The sequence below is a fragment of the Aplysia californica genome, unplaced genomic scaffold, assembly GCF_000002075.1.
Source record: "Aplysia californica isolate F4 #8 unplaced genomic scaffold, AplCal3.0 scaffold00015, whole genome shotgun sequence".
NCBI classification, from domain to species: domain Eukaryota; kingdom Metazoa; phylum Mollusca; class Gastropoda; order Aplysiida; family Aplysiidae; genus Aplysia; species Aplysia californica.
In genome coordinates, this window is record NW_004797285.1 from 1,717,986 (window position 1) to 1,734,619 (window position 16,634).

General features: G+C 35.7%; 1 protein-coding gene across 1 annotated transcript in view; it reads left to right on the plus strand.

Annotated features, from left to right (window-relative positions):
• LOC101844967 (DNA mismatch repair protein Msh3) overlaps positions 1-16,634 on the plus strand; it is a 33,746-nt gene that overhangs the window by 2,016 nt on the left and 15,096 nt on the right. Inside the window, exons 2-14 of the mRNA XM_005090307.3 lie at positions 6,249-6,384; positions 7,454-8,083; positions 8,610-8,726; positions 9,680-9,797; positions 10,385-10,506; positions 11,167-11,333; positions 11,746-11,843; positions 12,620-12,734; positions 13,239-13,433; positions 14,266-14,398; positions 14,718-14,905; positions 15,430-15,598; positions 16,297-16,361. Coding sequence (XP_005090364.1) covers positions 6,250-6,384; positions 7,454-8,083; positions 8,610-8,726; positions 9,680-9,797; positions 10,385-10,506; positions 11,167-11,333; positions 11,746-11,843; positions 12,620-12,734; positions 13,239-13,433; positions 14,266-14,398; positions 14,718-14,905; positions 15,430-15,598; positions 16,297-16,361 — 2,252 coding nt within the window. The 5' untranslated portion in view covers position 6,249. The remainder of the gene's footprint in view (positions 1-6,248; positions 6,385-7,453; positions 8,084-8,609; positions 8,727-9,679; positions 9,798-10,384; positions 10,507-11,166; positions 11,334-11,745; positions 11,844-12,619; positions 12,735-13,238; positions 13,434-14,265; positions 14,399-14,717; positions 14,906-15,429; positions 15,599-16,296; positions 16,362-16,634) is intronic.

Sequence of the window (16,634 nt, forward strand, 5' to 3'; positions counted from 1 at the left end):
TTTTAAATTTAAATCAGATTTTTTTTATTAAAAAAAAAATGTCGACACAGTTTGGGATTTTTGGTTGCTAAAAGTATGTTCTTTTAGTGCAAAATGCATTGTCTTAATTTAACTAATGATTAAATTAAGCAACCTCAAAAGAAAGCCTTAATCTGCTATATAATAGTATATATATATATATATATATATATATATATATCAGTGAATTATGGCTACAGACAAAAAATGAAGAAAATGTCAGTCTAAAAGGAAGGGGTAGGGGGGGGGGGGTAATTATGCATAGATAAACTTGCATTTTATTACAGTGTGTGTGTGTGTGCACGCGCTTGTGTTTGTCTAAAAAGAAAAAGAAAATGTTAATTTCAATAATGAAAAAAAAGTAAATTGAATGCTGTATTATTTTAGTGACAGGGGGGAAAGCAGACTTTTAAGCATGATTTTATTAGTCTACTAAACCTTATATACTGTTTTATAAAACCAAGGAAAGGAATTCTGAATATTTAAAGATGTAAAAACAGAATACATTTTTTTAAAGTGATTTAAATCACTGAGTTTTATTTTTATAATCAAGTTGATTTAAAAATTTTTAAAAATAAACTGATTTAAATCGACCTGATTTAAATCAACCCAACCCTGATTTCAATTATGAAAAAAAAGTCAATTGAATACACTGTATTATTTTACTGTAAAATAATACAGTATTCAATTTACTTTTTTTCCCATAATTGAAATCAGAGCTGGGTTGATTTAAATCAGTTGATTTTTTTTATATTTCAATCAACTTGATTTTAAAAATAAAAATCAAGGAAAGGAATTCTGAATGTTCAAATATGTAAATACTGAATACATTTGTTAAAAAGTGATTTAAATCACTGATTTTTATTTTAAAAATCAAGTTGATTGAAATATAAAAAAAATCAACTGATTTAAATCAACCCAGCTCTGATTTCAATTATGGGAAAAAAAGTAAATTGAATACTGTATTATTTTACAGTGAAAGGTGGGAAAGCAGACTTTTAAACATGAATTATATTAGTCTACTTAACCTTATATCTGTTTTATGAAACCAAGGAAGGGAATTCTGAATGTTGAAATATGTAAAAGCTGAATAAAAATAATTTTTTTAAAAAGTGATTTAAATCACTGATTTTTATCCAAAAAATCAAGTTGATTTAAATTTAAAAAATCAACTGATTTAAATCAACCCAACCCTGACCGAAAGGTGCCGATAGTTGGGCTAGCCCAAACCGTCTCGCGCAAGTCTCATTTTGATGACAGGATCCAAACTAAAGGGAAGTAATCAACTTAATAAGTCTCATTTAAGGTTATTTCCCTTGTTAGAAGATCTTGGATAGCCTAATGGGTTAGGGATTTTGTTCCTTGAGCATGTTCAGTTTTTCAACCCATCAAAAGTTATGTCTGCTGATGTTTCATGTTTGACAGATGTCCCTGGTTTTAGTGATGTGCCAACCACAGAGGTCCAGATGTCTTTTTCTTTTTACATTTTTCTTTCCTCTATAGATCTACAGCTGAAAGTTACCGAGATTGGTAATTCTTCTTGAAAAAGTGCAAAACATGTCGCGAATGGCGTTACGGTAACTTGCATAATTTTTGCATAATTTTGCTTTTTTCTTGCATAATTTGGCCATCTAAATTTGCATAACTGCGGGGACAGTATATTGCTGGCCGTCACATGCTAACACAAGGTCGCTCCCAAGTCTCGACCGGACGCAAGATAGGGCAATTGAAACATCTTGGTGTGTATACATTTTTGTCATTATGTTCCTAATGCGTTGTTGCGTAATTGAGAGTTCGTCGTTTTTCCCTTACACTGGCGAGCTCTGAGCCAGAGCTCAGTGTTAGAGGAAATAACGAATGGTCGATCGGTCAAGGATCACTGGGCTTTGTTTTCCTTTATCTCTAGGGTTGGAACGCTTGAAGCAGGCCAAAATATTAAATATTCGTCACTGTCGTCACTGGCTTAAACCGGCAGTGGACATTCCGTCTTAACGAAGCTTGAGTGCCATGAATGTAGCCTCAACAGCGCCTGCAAACTGCACTCAGGGCGCTGTAAACGAAGCCTGCCAACTACGTTTACAGCGCCGTGAACGTCGCCACTACATATTATTAATTAGGTCTGTTGTCTGTTGTTGGTACTGACTGCTGTTACTGTATTACTTATAGGCTCATTCAATATCAATACCAATGGGCGTGAGTGGCAGTGGCGGTGATGATAGTGGTTGTTGTGCCCGAGCAGTAGGCCAATCTCCACAGTCTAGACTGGCTTCTAAGGCAAAATAGCCTATAAAAAGGCAGGCCTACTTTGAATTATTAGGAAAGAAGGTTTAGGGGGGGGGGGTGTAACTATACAGACCCAGTAACCGGGAAAGTCACAAAGTATACAGACCTGGTAGGGGAAATCTTTTGTGATTGCGGAAAGTTTCAACGCACTTTTGACTCACTCAGGGTAGACCTTGATCTAGGTTCTTTTACATCTATGGCCTAGGTCTATATCTAGACAGACAGACATAAATCATTGATCTAGTTTCGAGGCCTAGACCTAAATGAAGATTGGGGATATCTTTTCGATCGTTTTTCCTCCGTTTTGGAGTTGGAGGAATCAATAAGACATTTGAAGAAAAGACCGTCATATTTCAACCGAGCAGACACGCTCTCTATTTCTCTGTTTCACTTCATCTCTCTCTCTCACTCTCTCTCTATCTCTCTCTCTCTCACTTCTGTGTATCACTCGCCTTCTCTTTCTCTTTGTTTGTCTCTGTCTTTCTTTCTCCCCCACCTACTTTCCCACTCTGTCTTTCTCTCGTTCCCTCCTGTTAACTGTGGGGCATGTGATATTTGCTAGCACTCCCCCCTTCCCCCCTGTTCTCTCTCTATCTCTCTCTTTCTCTCTCTCTCGCTCTCTCTCTCGCTCTCTCTCTCTCTCTCTCTCTCTCTCTCTCTCTCTCTCTCTCTCTCTCTCACACACAAACACACACACACACACACACAATATACATACACACACTCTACCGGGTCTGGGCGCTGAAACTTTCCGAAATCACAAAAGATCTCTCCTACCGGGTCTGTATACTTCGTGACTTTGTTCCCGGTTACCGGGTCTGTATACACTTGGTTTTTTTTTTTTTTACTCATTCACTTGTCTCATGTAGCCTACACGTTTTATATGAAGTGGCTAGCCTAGCCATCTAGCTGTACAACTTAAGTATGGCGAGCCTGCTGGTCTAGCCATACTTAGGTCAGGCCCTATTGACCGAAACCTGTTGAATACACAGGTCTCATTCGATCAAGTAATTATTCGGATTTAAATTGATTTCTACATAATGCATCATGTCGGTAAGGCACCTTTTGGTTTCGTCTGAAATACAAATACTTTAGGTATTGCAAACTAATAAAAATTTATTTACAATTCAGTAGACCTATTTTTTGCTGTTTGTCAGTCTAGCCATCATTATTAAGTACGGTATTAAGTACGGCTAGCCTAGCCGCCATTAAGTACGGCTAGCAGTCTAGCCATCATTAAGTACGTTTCCCGTTTTATACTTTTTCTAGAGTAGTATTTTGCATGTTGAACACGAATATGGCCTTCATTTTTGCCGCAAATGAATTATTGAGTTATTGATGTTTAAAAACAGAACTATATTACAGTAGGACCAATGGCGTAGTAATATTTGACTTGTTTTTCTCTACATTTCACCTTGATTTGATATTTTGGGAATTAGGATTGAAATTTACTTGAAAACAATTGAATTGCAAGGGTTTTAGTGGCGTTATGTTGTGTGGCAGGTTTAGCCCTCAGATCAGTGCACTTGTGTGTGGGTGCAAAAGTAAAAATTTACCAGAAAGAATTTTTAGAATCTAGATCTACAAGAGTGGAAGTTTCTTGGTGATCTTTAGATTCTATGTGATAAAATAGTATTTATAATAATTTAGAGTCTACATTTTATTCAGATTCTTCTTGTTTCTACATTACAGCTTGTTCACTTTCGTCTGTTCACATGAAAAAAATTATATCTCATTAATTTACCTCTATGCCCACTAAACTTTCCATGGCACTTCTGCAGGCCAGTGACCAAATAAAACTTAAAAAAAAAAAAATCTTGATCATGTAAAAAAAGTTTTTATCTTTGGGCCCTATTAAAAACCGCTCTTTGGGTGCATACACAGGATGACTGAAATAAATGACTTACAGTAACCTTGCCTTCAACTCACTCATTTTCAGACAGCGACACCACCCTGCCCCGGTGTAAGTTTGTATTTATTTCGTCCTCCCCACTGTCTCTAGACGTTTCCACAGGCTCCATGTGAGTCTCGAAATATTTCATTGGGCAAACGTTAAAGTGTAGTGTTGAGGAAAATATTTTTAAAAATTTAATGTTTTTTTAGGTTTTTACTTTAATACTATAAATCCCCTATTATTTTTTTGACTGCTTACATCAAAGAAAACGTGTCGGGGGGGGGGGGGGGGGTCCCACTGAGCGCCTAATTTATCGTGTCAGGGTCACGGAAGTCAGTTCCCTGTCGCAGCTCTGATTTTTGGTACTTTTCAACGTAAAATTTAAGGTGTATTCATGTACTTGTGGTAATTATCATTTAATGCTCTCAAAGCACGCATTTCTGCTCTTGAGATTCAAAAAAGAATGGACACTATAACTTGTCTTGTTATTTTTGTTAGAAATAGAAGCACTGAAGTCGGCAATACTAAATTGTGAAATTTTTTCGACAAGTGAATGAAAAAATAAACCAATATAAAAATTAAAAAACGGCTTTACAAAATTTGACAAACTTTTGGAACATGAACAACATAACGTTGATGGAGATACTCACAAAAGATTGTATCTGCGCAGATGATAGAAAGCTGTATCCACATTACACATAATTCACTAAGAAGTAGTTCCTTCATATACTCGTCTAATTCTAATACAATCATGAATATCTGCATATTTTCTCTAAAATTTATAAAATTTACAATGTGGTCTCTCTACCCTGAGAAGTGCAAATCGATTTTAATGCTAGAATACATCTAAAATGCAAAACGTGAACTATATTTGTTATCTGTAAAAATTCCTTACCTTTCTTTTAAATAAAATGTTAAGTCTCTAGGTTTTGTTTTTGTATGTTGACTGAAAGACAGGGATAACTTGTAGTAACTGGGTTTTCAGAATAATTTCTAACTTTCCAATGACACTGAATCAGCACCAGGATTTTTCAGCTTTTATTTCTGTTTCTATGACCATTTGCAAAGACTGACAATGTTCTGATTTCTTTAAATTCTTTAGTGCCCACATATATTTCTGACACAAAAACTAAGAATGAATGTAGTAGCTGTCATTGTTTATATTCTATACAAGAAGTTTATCTCTACTCACCTTAAAATGTATATAATATATATTTACAGTTTTTTGTTTTAAAAAGATTACATATATATATCTTTCTTAGAGTAGCAGGCTGCCACAGACTCGGCATAATTCATGAACAAACACAGAGTGTCTTTCTCTCGTGTATTTAATGGTACAACAAGAGCCAACTCTGAGTGTTTTATGTAAAAAAGTACAGATGTGCAACTTTTTTCTCTTATAACTTGACTATTACTACCTGCGCAGATTTAGCCTAAGATTTCTGATTTTAAAAGACAGGATGATTTATAGTCAGTTAAATACAGATTTTGGAGAGATCAGTTGAGCCATTTTTAAATATCATTCATTTATTCATTAGTAAGTAGTGTAGTTAAAAATTGGACAAATTGGGTACTCTACAAACTCTTGTCTAGAACAAAAACTAAGTCACATAAATTAACCATTCCAACGCAGAATAAATCTCAAGACATTGAGCTTTTTATTGATTAGTGTAATGGTTTGCTGTGTTGGATGGGGAAGCACATATGTTTTCAAAAGTAGACAAAAATGTGAACTTCTTAACCAACACCGGCAAAGTCCCTTTGGGGCTTATTGACCCCGTGACCCTGAGCTGGGGAGTTCCGGGGGGGCTGCTGAGTTACCCTAACTAAAAGTAACAGATTCGGACGAAAAGTGACGCTGTGACGTGTGCATTGTAAAACTCAATGAAACTGTACAATGTTTTCCCCAGATTGGATCACTGCGATGTGTGAGCTGGCCGACGCATTTGCTTTTAGAAGCTATACCCTCTTCAGTGACTTCACTTTATTTTAGAGGTTTTGTTTAAACATTTTACTTTTTCATAACAAGTCTTATAACTGTCTTCTTCAACAGGATGCCTTCTAGTCGGAAAGCTGCAGCTCAAGAGAATAAAGTGCAAGTCACTTTATCAAAGTTCTTTTCCTCTGCTGGTCCAAAGAAAACAAAGAGTGGCCCTGTCATAAGTACAGATCAGAATGATGATTTCCAGGTGAGGTTAGATTGACCATGGTAGGCTACAGATAGAGTGCTTTCATGTTATTTTCTGCAGTGTCAAATTTTTTTCTCCAGTTATTATTGAAAATGAGAACCTCGTTGAGTAACGGATATCATAGGCCTCAGGCTTGGAGGGAAAACATTCCCTATACAGTAGAGCACACTATACTATAAAGAAAACTTTTGTAAAGGACTGAAGGAAATAAAAAACACATTTCTTTGCCCCTTTATTTTCTCGCTTTTTGTCATTTATATTTTGACGCATTTAGCGGACATACGATAACGAACTGACAGCTGTAACGAACCTATTTTCTTGCCCAACATGTCTTTTTCCTTCTGAAGTAACGAACCAGCCCATCTCTATGAGTTGATCGAACCAAGAGTTTCCCAACTGCAATGCGAGTCTGCCTACACAGTGACTACACATTGCCCACAAAGAGAGAAAAAAATGGAGCAAAGAAATGTTATGTTTATTTCCGTCAGTTATTTACAAAAGTGTTCTTTATAGGTGTGCTCTACTGTATTTTTAAAAGATAGACAGTGATCTCCATTCTAATGAAACGTAAATTTACTTTAAAAAGGTTACTGAAACCAAGTTAATGGGTAGTTGGCGGGTGCTCTGGTATGGCTTGCTCCTTTTCTATCTTCTGTCGTCTTTGTCTCTCCTTTTTTTGTATTTGTTACTCTCCTGTAATGACTTATAATTATATGACCTAATTGTGTCGCAAGTGCCGTAAAACTCTTACTAAAACAGACCAAGTTGCAAAAACAAGATTGAAGAATATTAACTTGTTGTATCATTTGGAAAGGTGAAACCTGTAATAATTTACTTGTTTTCGGATTTTTACCAATGTCCCTGTCTTGTGGTGTGAACATGGTGAATTATCTTCTTTTATTACCTTCATGCCAGTTGTGGTATGAAATGTATCCAAGACTTTCAAGCAAAAGTAAATTAAATGTACAATACTGTGTGAAAGAAATGATAAGGTTTGCTATATTACCTCTGTTATAATTTTTCATACAATGGGTTAGCTTCCACTTATATGAATAATTATGTTTTTCAGGTCATTGATGCTAAAGCAACTAAAAGGAAGTCGCCAAATGATGCTGATGACCTCATCAAAACTTCAAGCAAAAAGCCACGTCCACAAAAATCCTCAACGTCTTCATCAGGTGGACAGTCTTCCAAGAAGTCCTCTGAAGAGTTGATTGAACAATCTATTTCACCTGGAAGTTCGCAAGACGCTAATGGTCTCACAGAGTCAAAAAAGTCAAGTGATACATCTAGTTCGAAGACAATATCAGCATCTGAGAAACTGCAAAAGTTCAACTTGGAGGAAAATGAGGAGAAAGTATGTGTGTCTGATAAAGTTGTTACTTCTAAAAATTGCCCTGTCATTGACTTTACTCCCTGTGGAGACGTTGTTCCTCCTGAAGTCATTCTGAATTCAGACAGTGAGGAAGAAGACAAATCGTCATCATCATCATCGAAACGAACAGCATCTTCCAAGAAGAAGAGCTCAGCTTCTTTCTTAAGTCAGTTTGCCCCAAACAAAAACAAAAAGACTGGTTCGGTAGCTGTGAAATATACACCTCTTGAGCAGCAGTTTGTGGACATCAAAGCCCAATACCCAGATGCTCTGTTACTTGTGGAATGTGGGTACAAATACAGATTTTTTGGTGAGGATGCTGAGGTGAGTTTGGATTATTTATGTTTGTTTTTTTAGTACATGGTCTGCCGTCTTATAAGTGATATATGTACATCTGTCTGATTATGTCTTTGATGAAATTATGTTTAGAGCCTGTAGTCAATCACTGACTTAGATTATTGGTCACTTATGAAATGGAAAGAATTCTGGTTCAGCAAAAATATGATACAGTAAAAGTATGTGCCCAGTTTTGACTTGTACTTTACGTCACTTTTTGTTATGGCATCTGACATCATGATACTGTTGCCACAAGATATCAATTCAAGTAACAGATTCTGTGATTCTCATCTGAAAAAACAAATATTGCAAGTGCCTGGAGAGTCCTGAGCACACGAATGATTGTTGAGACAAAGGGTCACTTGCTCTTCATGATTTTCACTCAATCAATTTAAATTATTGTAATCACTATCATATTGTCATACTGTGATCCAGAATAAACTGAAATCAGCAAAGTGTTCTGTGGATTATTATTTTTTTCCTTTGATTGTATTTTATTTCTTGTCCTTCACAGACAGCAGCCAAAGTCCTAAAAATATTCTGTCATCTTGACCACAATTTTATGACAGCCAGTATTCCAGTACATCGCCTCTTTGTACATGTGAGGCGATTGGTTTCTGCTGGCCATAAGGTATAATAATTTGGAATTGCTAAAGAAAAATAAGTGTTCAAATTCATTTTAAAAACTTTTTGATTAATTAAATTGTGCTTATATTTATCAATGCTCATACTTGCTTTTGATCATGTAAGGAATGTAAACGTAACGTGTGTTAATTGCAATGACATTCTAACAATCAAGGTGGTCAGTACTTTAGAACTCTGCTTAAGAACCTGATGTGCCTAAGAACTGGGTTTAACTACAGTAACTAGATTTTTTTTCTCTAAGAGCCTGTTCCAAAAATAAAACTCTCTTTAGAACCTGATCTGAGCTCAGAGCAGTTAACTTGTCTGAGCTGCTTTAATGTGCTTTGTGTAAGTTGAGGTGAAGAGTGAGGGGTTAAGGTGGGCTTGCTGACAGAAAAATCTCCTGCAGACTTACACAGAACATTACTTAAATATGCGTGTGAGCTCTGCTGGTGCTGTTTCATTGTTTCAGTATGCTGTCTGATCATTGTGGCAAAGTTGTGTTATAAAGATTCACTCTGAAGCTTCTGGTTTCCACATGCCCCCAAAATAATGCACACCACCCAGACATCTACACAGACACATATTTAATTGGGTTTTTTAAATTAAAAAAAACAAACTTCACTATAATAATATTCCCTTGGACATCAATTTTGTTGACGGGTCATTATTTTACTACAGAAGAATAAACAAGGGAAGTTAACGAGTAGAAGCTGAGCCATGCCCCTTTAAATCAAAGACCAGGTTCTTAGGCTGAGACCACTATATCAAGGCGTAACTTCATCTTTATGAAGGTGAATCTGAACAGTTAAATGTTATGGATTTCAAAGATGGATAAAGAACTTTGTGTCCTCTTTTTTTAATGAAATGTGGGAATGTTTCGTTTGTCCTGTTGCCTAGCTATGACTTATCAGTTTTCTCCTTTCTCTTTTGTCACACTTGAATGGTATTTCACTTCAGGTTGGAGTTGTGAAACAGACTGAAACAGCACACCTAAAGGCAGCTGGTGACAACAAGTCTGGGCCCTTCAGTAGAAAGCTTTCAGCATTGTACACAAAGTCTACTCTCATTGGAGAAGATATCCTTTGTAGTTTATAAAGCATTATCATGTGTCATTATGAACGAAGCCTTTTATGTAAACTGGATGGGAATCAGGGACTGAGGAATGAGGGAAGTTTTTGTATATTAGTATTTACTTTCAAATGAGGATATTTTGTCTCATGGTGACTGATATACTGTAATTCCTTGTCAAAAATGAAACTTTTGTTGTGTTTATCATGTCGAATATTAGATGTGACACACTTCAGATTCTTAGCACAAATAAAAAATTTGAACAAATTTACTCATGGCAAGCGTATTGTTTGATGAGTTAGTGAATTAGAAGCAAACAGATTATTACTTAGACACTATGAAGCTTACTTTATTTTTTTGTAGCTTAGCCTCTCATAAATTTATTTCATCTTTTTATATTATGAAATGCTTTGTGTACTTTTACATCATAGTGTTCATGTTTTGTAGAAGGTCATTTCACGTCTTGCCATAAAACTAAGAAACTATTGAGTGTTCTCTGGAGCAGATGGTAGACGTCATATTTTGTTTCACTTTTTTAGGACATTGAAACTGATATTACTTTACTTCATAGAGATAATGCCTTGACTAGCTCACATGTTGATTCAGCGTCTGGGGAATCTGACCTGTCCTCGACTTTGCCAGAAAGTCACTACCTCATGTGTATATACGAGCAGCCTCAGGAGACAGCCATTAAAACTGTCCATGTTGGCCTCATGGTAACTGAAATGTTGCAACTCATCAGTGTTACTCTTGCATTGTTCGTATAGTCTGCAGTCAAAGTCTTTTTTGATCGTGTTTTATTCATACTTTCATCGAACTGTTAATTTACATGCATGCTGCTTTTTTGTCAATGGTTTGCCATTTATTTTTATAGTGATATTCTTTTTTGAGTATTACTCATGTATTGAATACTTTTTCTTTTGGCATTTTCACATTTGTTTAAACTCTTATTGTCTGTTTGATGGTGGTGCTTTATATGGTTTGTCCCTTTACTTTTTAGTCGATAATTATGCGTGAATACTTCAATGTCCTGACACATTTATTATTTATAGGATATTAACTTTCTCTTTGTTTGGCGTTATGTGTTTAGCTTGTGTCTCTGTGCTTCTCTTTTAATTCCGCCAGGAATGAAAATTTGGTGTTACACTTTGTTTCTGTTCGGTTTCTTTGTGTAGTGCCTGGATTTTCCGATCCATGTTTGTTTAAAGAATCTGAAATCAAAATTCATGTTTAACTTTTATTTAAGACATTTCAGTGAACAAATGTTGTGATTTATCCTGTTGTTCCAAAACTGTACAGTACTGCCGCAAAATTATTTGGTTAAATATAAATTGATTTGACTTATCATGTAATAAAAATCTTTATTGTTTTTCCAGTGTGTGGATCCAGCAACTGGGGATATGGTTTTTGACTGTTTTCAAGACTCTACCACTTATACTGAGCTGGAAACACGCATTTCCCACCTGAAACCTGTTGAGATTTTGCTGTCCACAAAAGTCTCTGACAGGATGAATCAAATTTTAACAGACATTTCAACTTTCAGGTAATCATCATAATAAGTCTGATGGTTTATTTGATGTACTCTTGAGCTATTTAAACAGGTTTTGCTCTATGTTTAAGATAGGATACTTATGAACTTTGTGAAAACGGTCTGTTATTAGTTATAATATTGGTTTTCACCCCTCATCTACACAATTTAGATAATTTAGTTTGTCAGGGCTAACTTGGCCTGAGTGTGATCCAGCATCCCAACAGAAAGATGGAGGTACCTGATGAAATAGATTTCCCCTCTTGGGAATCGATCTCACTTCTTTCGTTTACAGGGAAGATGAGCCTGATCATTACACCAGACCCTGGTTTTGTCATTGTCAGTTGTAGCAATTTTATTAAAATTTAAAGTTTTTCTTTCTTTCTACTGTGTCTTTCATGTTTCCTTTTTGAAAACGTGTTGGCAGTGCCACTAAAGATGACAGAATCAGAATAGAGAAGTTGGACAATGATGAATTCCTCCATAGTCAAGCAGTAGCAGCAGTTTCTACTTTTTACAGCAATGGTGAGTCGACCAAAGAAGTGATTAATTTGAAAAGAGTGGCAATGATGAAAAGTAACTCTCTTAACCTGTATTTTACAGAACAAGTGATTAAAAAACAACCTTGGAGTTAAATATTTTTCTTTGCTTTTGTTTTAAGATGTATTTTGCTTGTTCTTCCTAAGAGGATGTTAGTCGTAAACTGTAGGAGGCAACTAACAAAATTTTTTCCCTCATGCCTGAAGAAAAAGGAAAGGTCAATGAGTGCCGCATTATATTAATTTTTGCTTAAGATTTTCTGCCTTTTTATTCTGCTATCTGCACCCATCTGTTCAATTGCCATCTCTATGACCTTTGTCTTTATTCATATTTCTAATGATAGGCTTTCGAATTTCAGCAACATTTTAGTGGGTATGCATTTGTATGAAATTGTCAAGGTTTTTTTTTGTTTGTTATTATAGTAGAGGGTTTTACGGCGCTCGCAACTGCATAAGGTCATATGAACGCCAAGTGTCAACGGTTTAAAGAAATGTTTCTTTGTGACGAACAAGCAAATTGTATTTCAACAGTTATGTTGCTTTTTGTTTTTAAAAAATTCAATGATTCTTAACATTCTTGTGTTATTTTGATGAGAGATCATGTTTGTCTTTCACTTGTAAATCCCATTTCTCGTAGTAAGATGCCTTGAGCTTAGTTTTCAAGAGAAAAGGCTTTTCATTTGTTATTTTCATTAATCTTGTTATAATTTCGAATTACTATTGTTTGTGTTGTATCATTGGTGCTGCTTTCTGTATTGTCAGATCACACTGGACTTCAAAAAGCCCTGAAACTTGAGAAACCTGTCATCAGTTGCCTTTCAGCCCTTATTTCCTATCTCAGAGATTTCAAACTCGATAAAATTTTATCTGAGACAAGGTAAGTTGTGCCTTACATGTGTTTCATACCATCACAATTTTTGTTAATTACCTTTTCCTTTAATTGAATTGTATTATATTGAGATGTTAATGAAAAATTGAATTGTATTCTATTGAGATGTTTTTCATTTGTTTGAATATATGCACTGTATGCATGTATTACTCTTTCATGATTTAATTAAGGATAAATGTTTTCTGCAGTGTAACTTTTCTTTCTTTTTTTTTTTTTTTACTTACCTTCCTTGAGAGAATCTTTGCCTACATTGAAGAAAATTGTCAATGATCTGCGTTTGCATTTATAATTGCTACCTTGGTAGAAAGGCTTACTTTCCTGTTGCAACTTTGTAAAGAAACATTTTAACTGTATTGTGTTAATGTATACTTTTGTTAAAGTATCCTTTTGTTAAAGAAACAAAAGTTCAGTATATTGTTCATTTGATAACTTGAATAGTCATCTTTTTTACAAATTGTGGTATACAATTAATTGAATATTCGTGTGTTTCAGCAACTTCCGGCCGTTCTCTGTGAGGTCATCATACATGCACCTGAGTGGTCAGTGTCTGCGCAACTTGGAGGTTTTTGCCAACTCCTGCGATGGCTCAGAAAGGGGCTCGCTGTTCTGGATGCTAAACCACACAAGAACGAAGTTTGGGTCTCGTTTGTTACGGCGATGGATCGCTCAACCCTTATTAGACAAAGAGTAAGTGAATACGTTTTTGCCAAAGAAAAATAGATTTCGAAAATAAGGCTAATGGTGTACGAGTGTAATGTAAAAGACATTGGCTTTAACCCTATCCTTACGCCCTGGGGTCATTTTGTACCCACGGGGTTGTATTCTTCACATTTTGGAATACTTGTAGTACGAAGATCTCTTTGAAACTCTCAGTATTTCTCAAAAAATCATTTTTACAGACTATGCAAAGCGTACGGATCGGATTAACGAGTAAATTTCCTCTTTGAAAGTGGTGGCACAGAGTTCCCCACGTCGTATGGATACGATAGTAAAACACGACATATGGATAGGGTTAAAGATCACACTCTCTGTAGTATTGATGATTATGAAAAGCACCTTAAAAATTGGCATATCATTAACTGAAAAACACTGGGTTGTTCTCTCTGGAAGAAACACTTGTCAACTCTTTGGTCAGTTACGCCTACAATTTTCCACTCCTTATCACTTGCAAGAGAATGCTGAAGACGACTTGATATGTACATCAAAAGTGAAATGTTGTTGTTTATAAGTAAAGAATGATCCTTAGCTTTTCATAGTGTTTTCATCATTTGTGAAGTTTTTGTTTGTATTGTGTGAATTTACACACGAAAAGCTGATTCAAATAGTACAACTGCGTCCAGGTAGCAAAAATGTCAGACTTTCTTGATAAGTTTATAGGGTATTTTGTGTTTGAATGAACGCCTTTGTATTTCTCATACTAATGTATTTGTGTTTCAAGTTGTGAGCAGCCATTTGGCTGGAAAGGTAAGTTCTGATGGGAATCTATATTTCGGCTTGAAACATTTTCTTTATCCACCAGTGATATTGAGGCTCGCCTGGATGCTGTTGAAGAAATTCGAAGGGGGGATATAGATGGTTTAAAGAAGCTGAAAGACATGATGATAAAGATGCCAGATGTCGAGAGAGGTCTATGTTCCATCTACCACAAAAAGGTGAGCTACTCTTATACCCGATTCCTCAGTGCTACCCTAGTTTAGATTGTTGTATTCGGTTTGGATTTTGATGTTCCATGGTCTCTATCACTACTCAATCAATACTTGTTGCTTCAGTTCTGAGAAAATATTTGTCTTGTTTCATGTGCAATGTAGCCGTATACACATATCATTTGAAACAAGCTGACTTCAGATTCGAAGCCCATACTATGTATGAGCATACAATAAGACAAGAAGAGAATGACAATAATGGTATTGTTTGGATTTTGAGCTCTTGTCATTCCTTCATCTTTGTTCTCTTTTTCATGTTGAACACCAGAGTTCTGCCGTGGAGTTTTTCAGCGTTGCTAAAGCTCTAGAGAAGATATGGAAAGAACTGCTTGAGATCCATAGAAGTGCGGCTAGCATTCTGCAGTCATCTCTACTGAAAAGTCTTCTGTCAGAGATACCTGAGCTACTCTCTGACATTGGCACCTACAGTTCAGCTATAAGTGAGAAAGCAGCAAGGTACGAATTCCTGGATTTTCCTACATTTGTCTACCTTTCACTGGGATAAGACCGTTAGGCTCAAGTTCTAGGGAGATCAACATTATATGGTCATTAGAAAAAGCTGATCACTTTTTTGTATAGATAGACACTTGAAATGTAGCAATACTTGACCTTGAATCTTTAACATGACCTGACAAAAAAGGTTTCTGCCATCTTCCACAACATTTCAGTAAATAAAATGGAGGGATTTCTTTTTAAAAAATCAAAGAAAATTCTCCAACTACATTTGAGAAGGCTTTTGCTAGAGTCTTGCATGTTCATCTTGATTTCTTCTGAATGTGTTCAAATAATGGTCAAAAACTTTTACCCAGAATGTTTCATTTTCAGTTTTTATCTCTTATGTTATGTTTTCATTGTAGATATGACTGTGAATTGATCTGAGAATTGATGACTCTAAGGCTTAATATACATGTATGGATCATCAAGAGTGTCAGTAAGACTAGCAATGCAAAGACATTCTAAGTTCTCTGTTGTTATTTCAGGGAGAATGACAAGAAGAATTTATTTGTCGATGATAACCAGTTTCCCAACGTGTGCAGCAGGAAGAAAGATATTCAGGAAGTCATGAAATGTCTGAATGATCATCGTAAAGAAGTAAGACTAGCACTGAAGCAACCTGGTCTAAATTTTGTGACTGTGAATCAGATAGAGGTAAGCAGACGTGTCTAGACCTACTACTGTTCAGTTTGTTATATGACTGGAAAAAGACAACAGCAATACTGAACTGTTTTTCAAAATCTGTTGATCTAAAATCAATTTGTAGAGATATTGAGAATAACTGGTACTTGTTCAGTATAGTCTATGTTTGTGCTTCTCAAAAATCTAAAAGTCATAACCTTGTAAAGCTGCTAATTATCAGTATCTGTGTCAGCTGTTCAAGACACAATGAATTCCTAAACAGCATTGAAGCAATGGGGGGGGATGAGAGAATATTTGAAGAAGTAATAGATTGTTGGAAGGTGAAAAAAATGGGTATTGGGTCTGGGCAGAAGAGGACATTTATGAAAGTACACATCTCTCAGATTGCTGTTAGACTGTAATAGATTTTGTAACTGATATTGTTTGACATTTTGATAGCATGAGAATGACAGGCCCATAGAATGGGTGAACTTTTAAAATCCGTGGACCGTATCCAGAAAGATCGTCTCAAAGATCTCTGTATAAGTAAGTTTTGCTGGAGCTGATTGGCCCGTCATGGCTTTACCAATTTGGGCAAGTCTCTTTCAGGTATGTTTTAGACTCCAGATGAAGAGTTTTTTTTACAAAGTTGTATCTATGCATGATTCTCTTGCTATGTTTTTTAAACAGAACCTTTTTCATTGTAGTATGCTTTTCTTTTTTTTTTAAAGTTTCTTGTGGAAGTGAAAAACACCCAGATGAAGGAGGTGCCTTCTAACTGGACTCAGATCAGCAGGTTTGTTGATGACTTTGAGATTTTTTTAAAAGTATGTATTTTTTGTTGTTGCAGCCAGTAAGTGGCAGATCACTGATAGTAATTCATCATTGTGCTGAAATTGCCACTACAAATCCAGCTGTAAACCTAATGATATGTCCCTGATGGCCTTTTTCTTTGTCCGTTATTCTACAAGGGACCGAGTACTGACCCTTCAGAATAACCTGTTCCATGACTCAAAGGTAGTTGCAACGAAATAATCAAGAAATTACTTGATTAGCGAAATGAAAATAT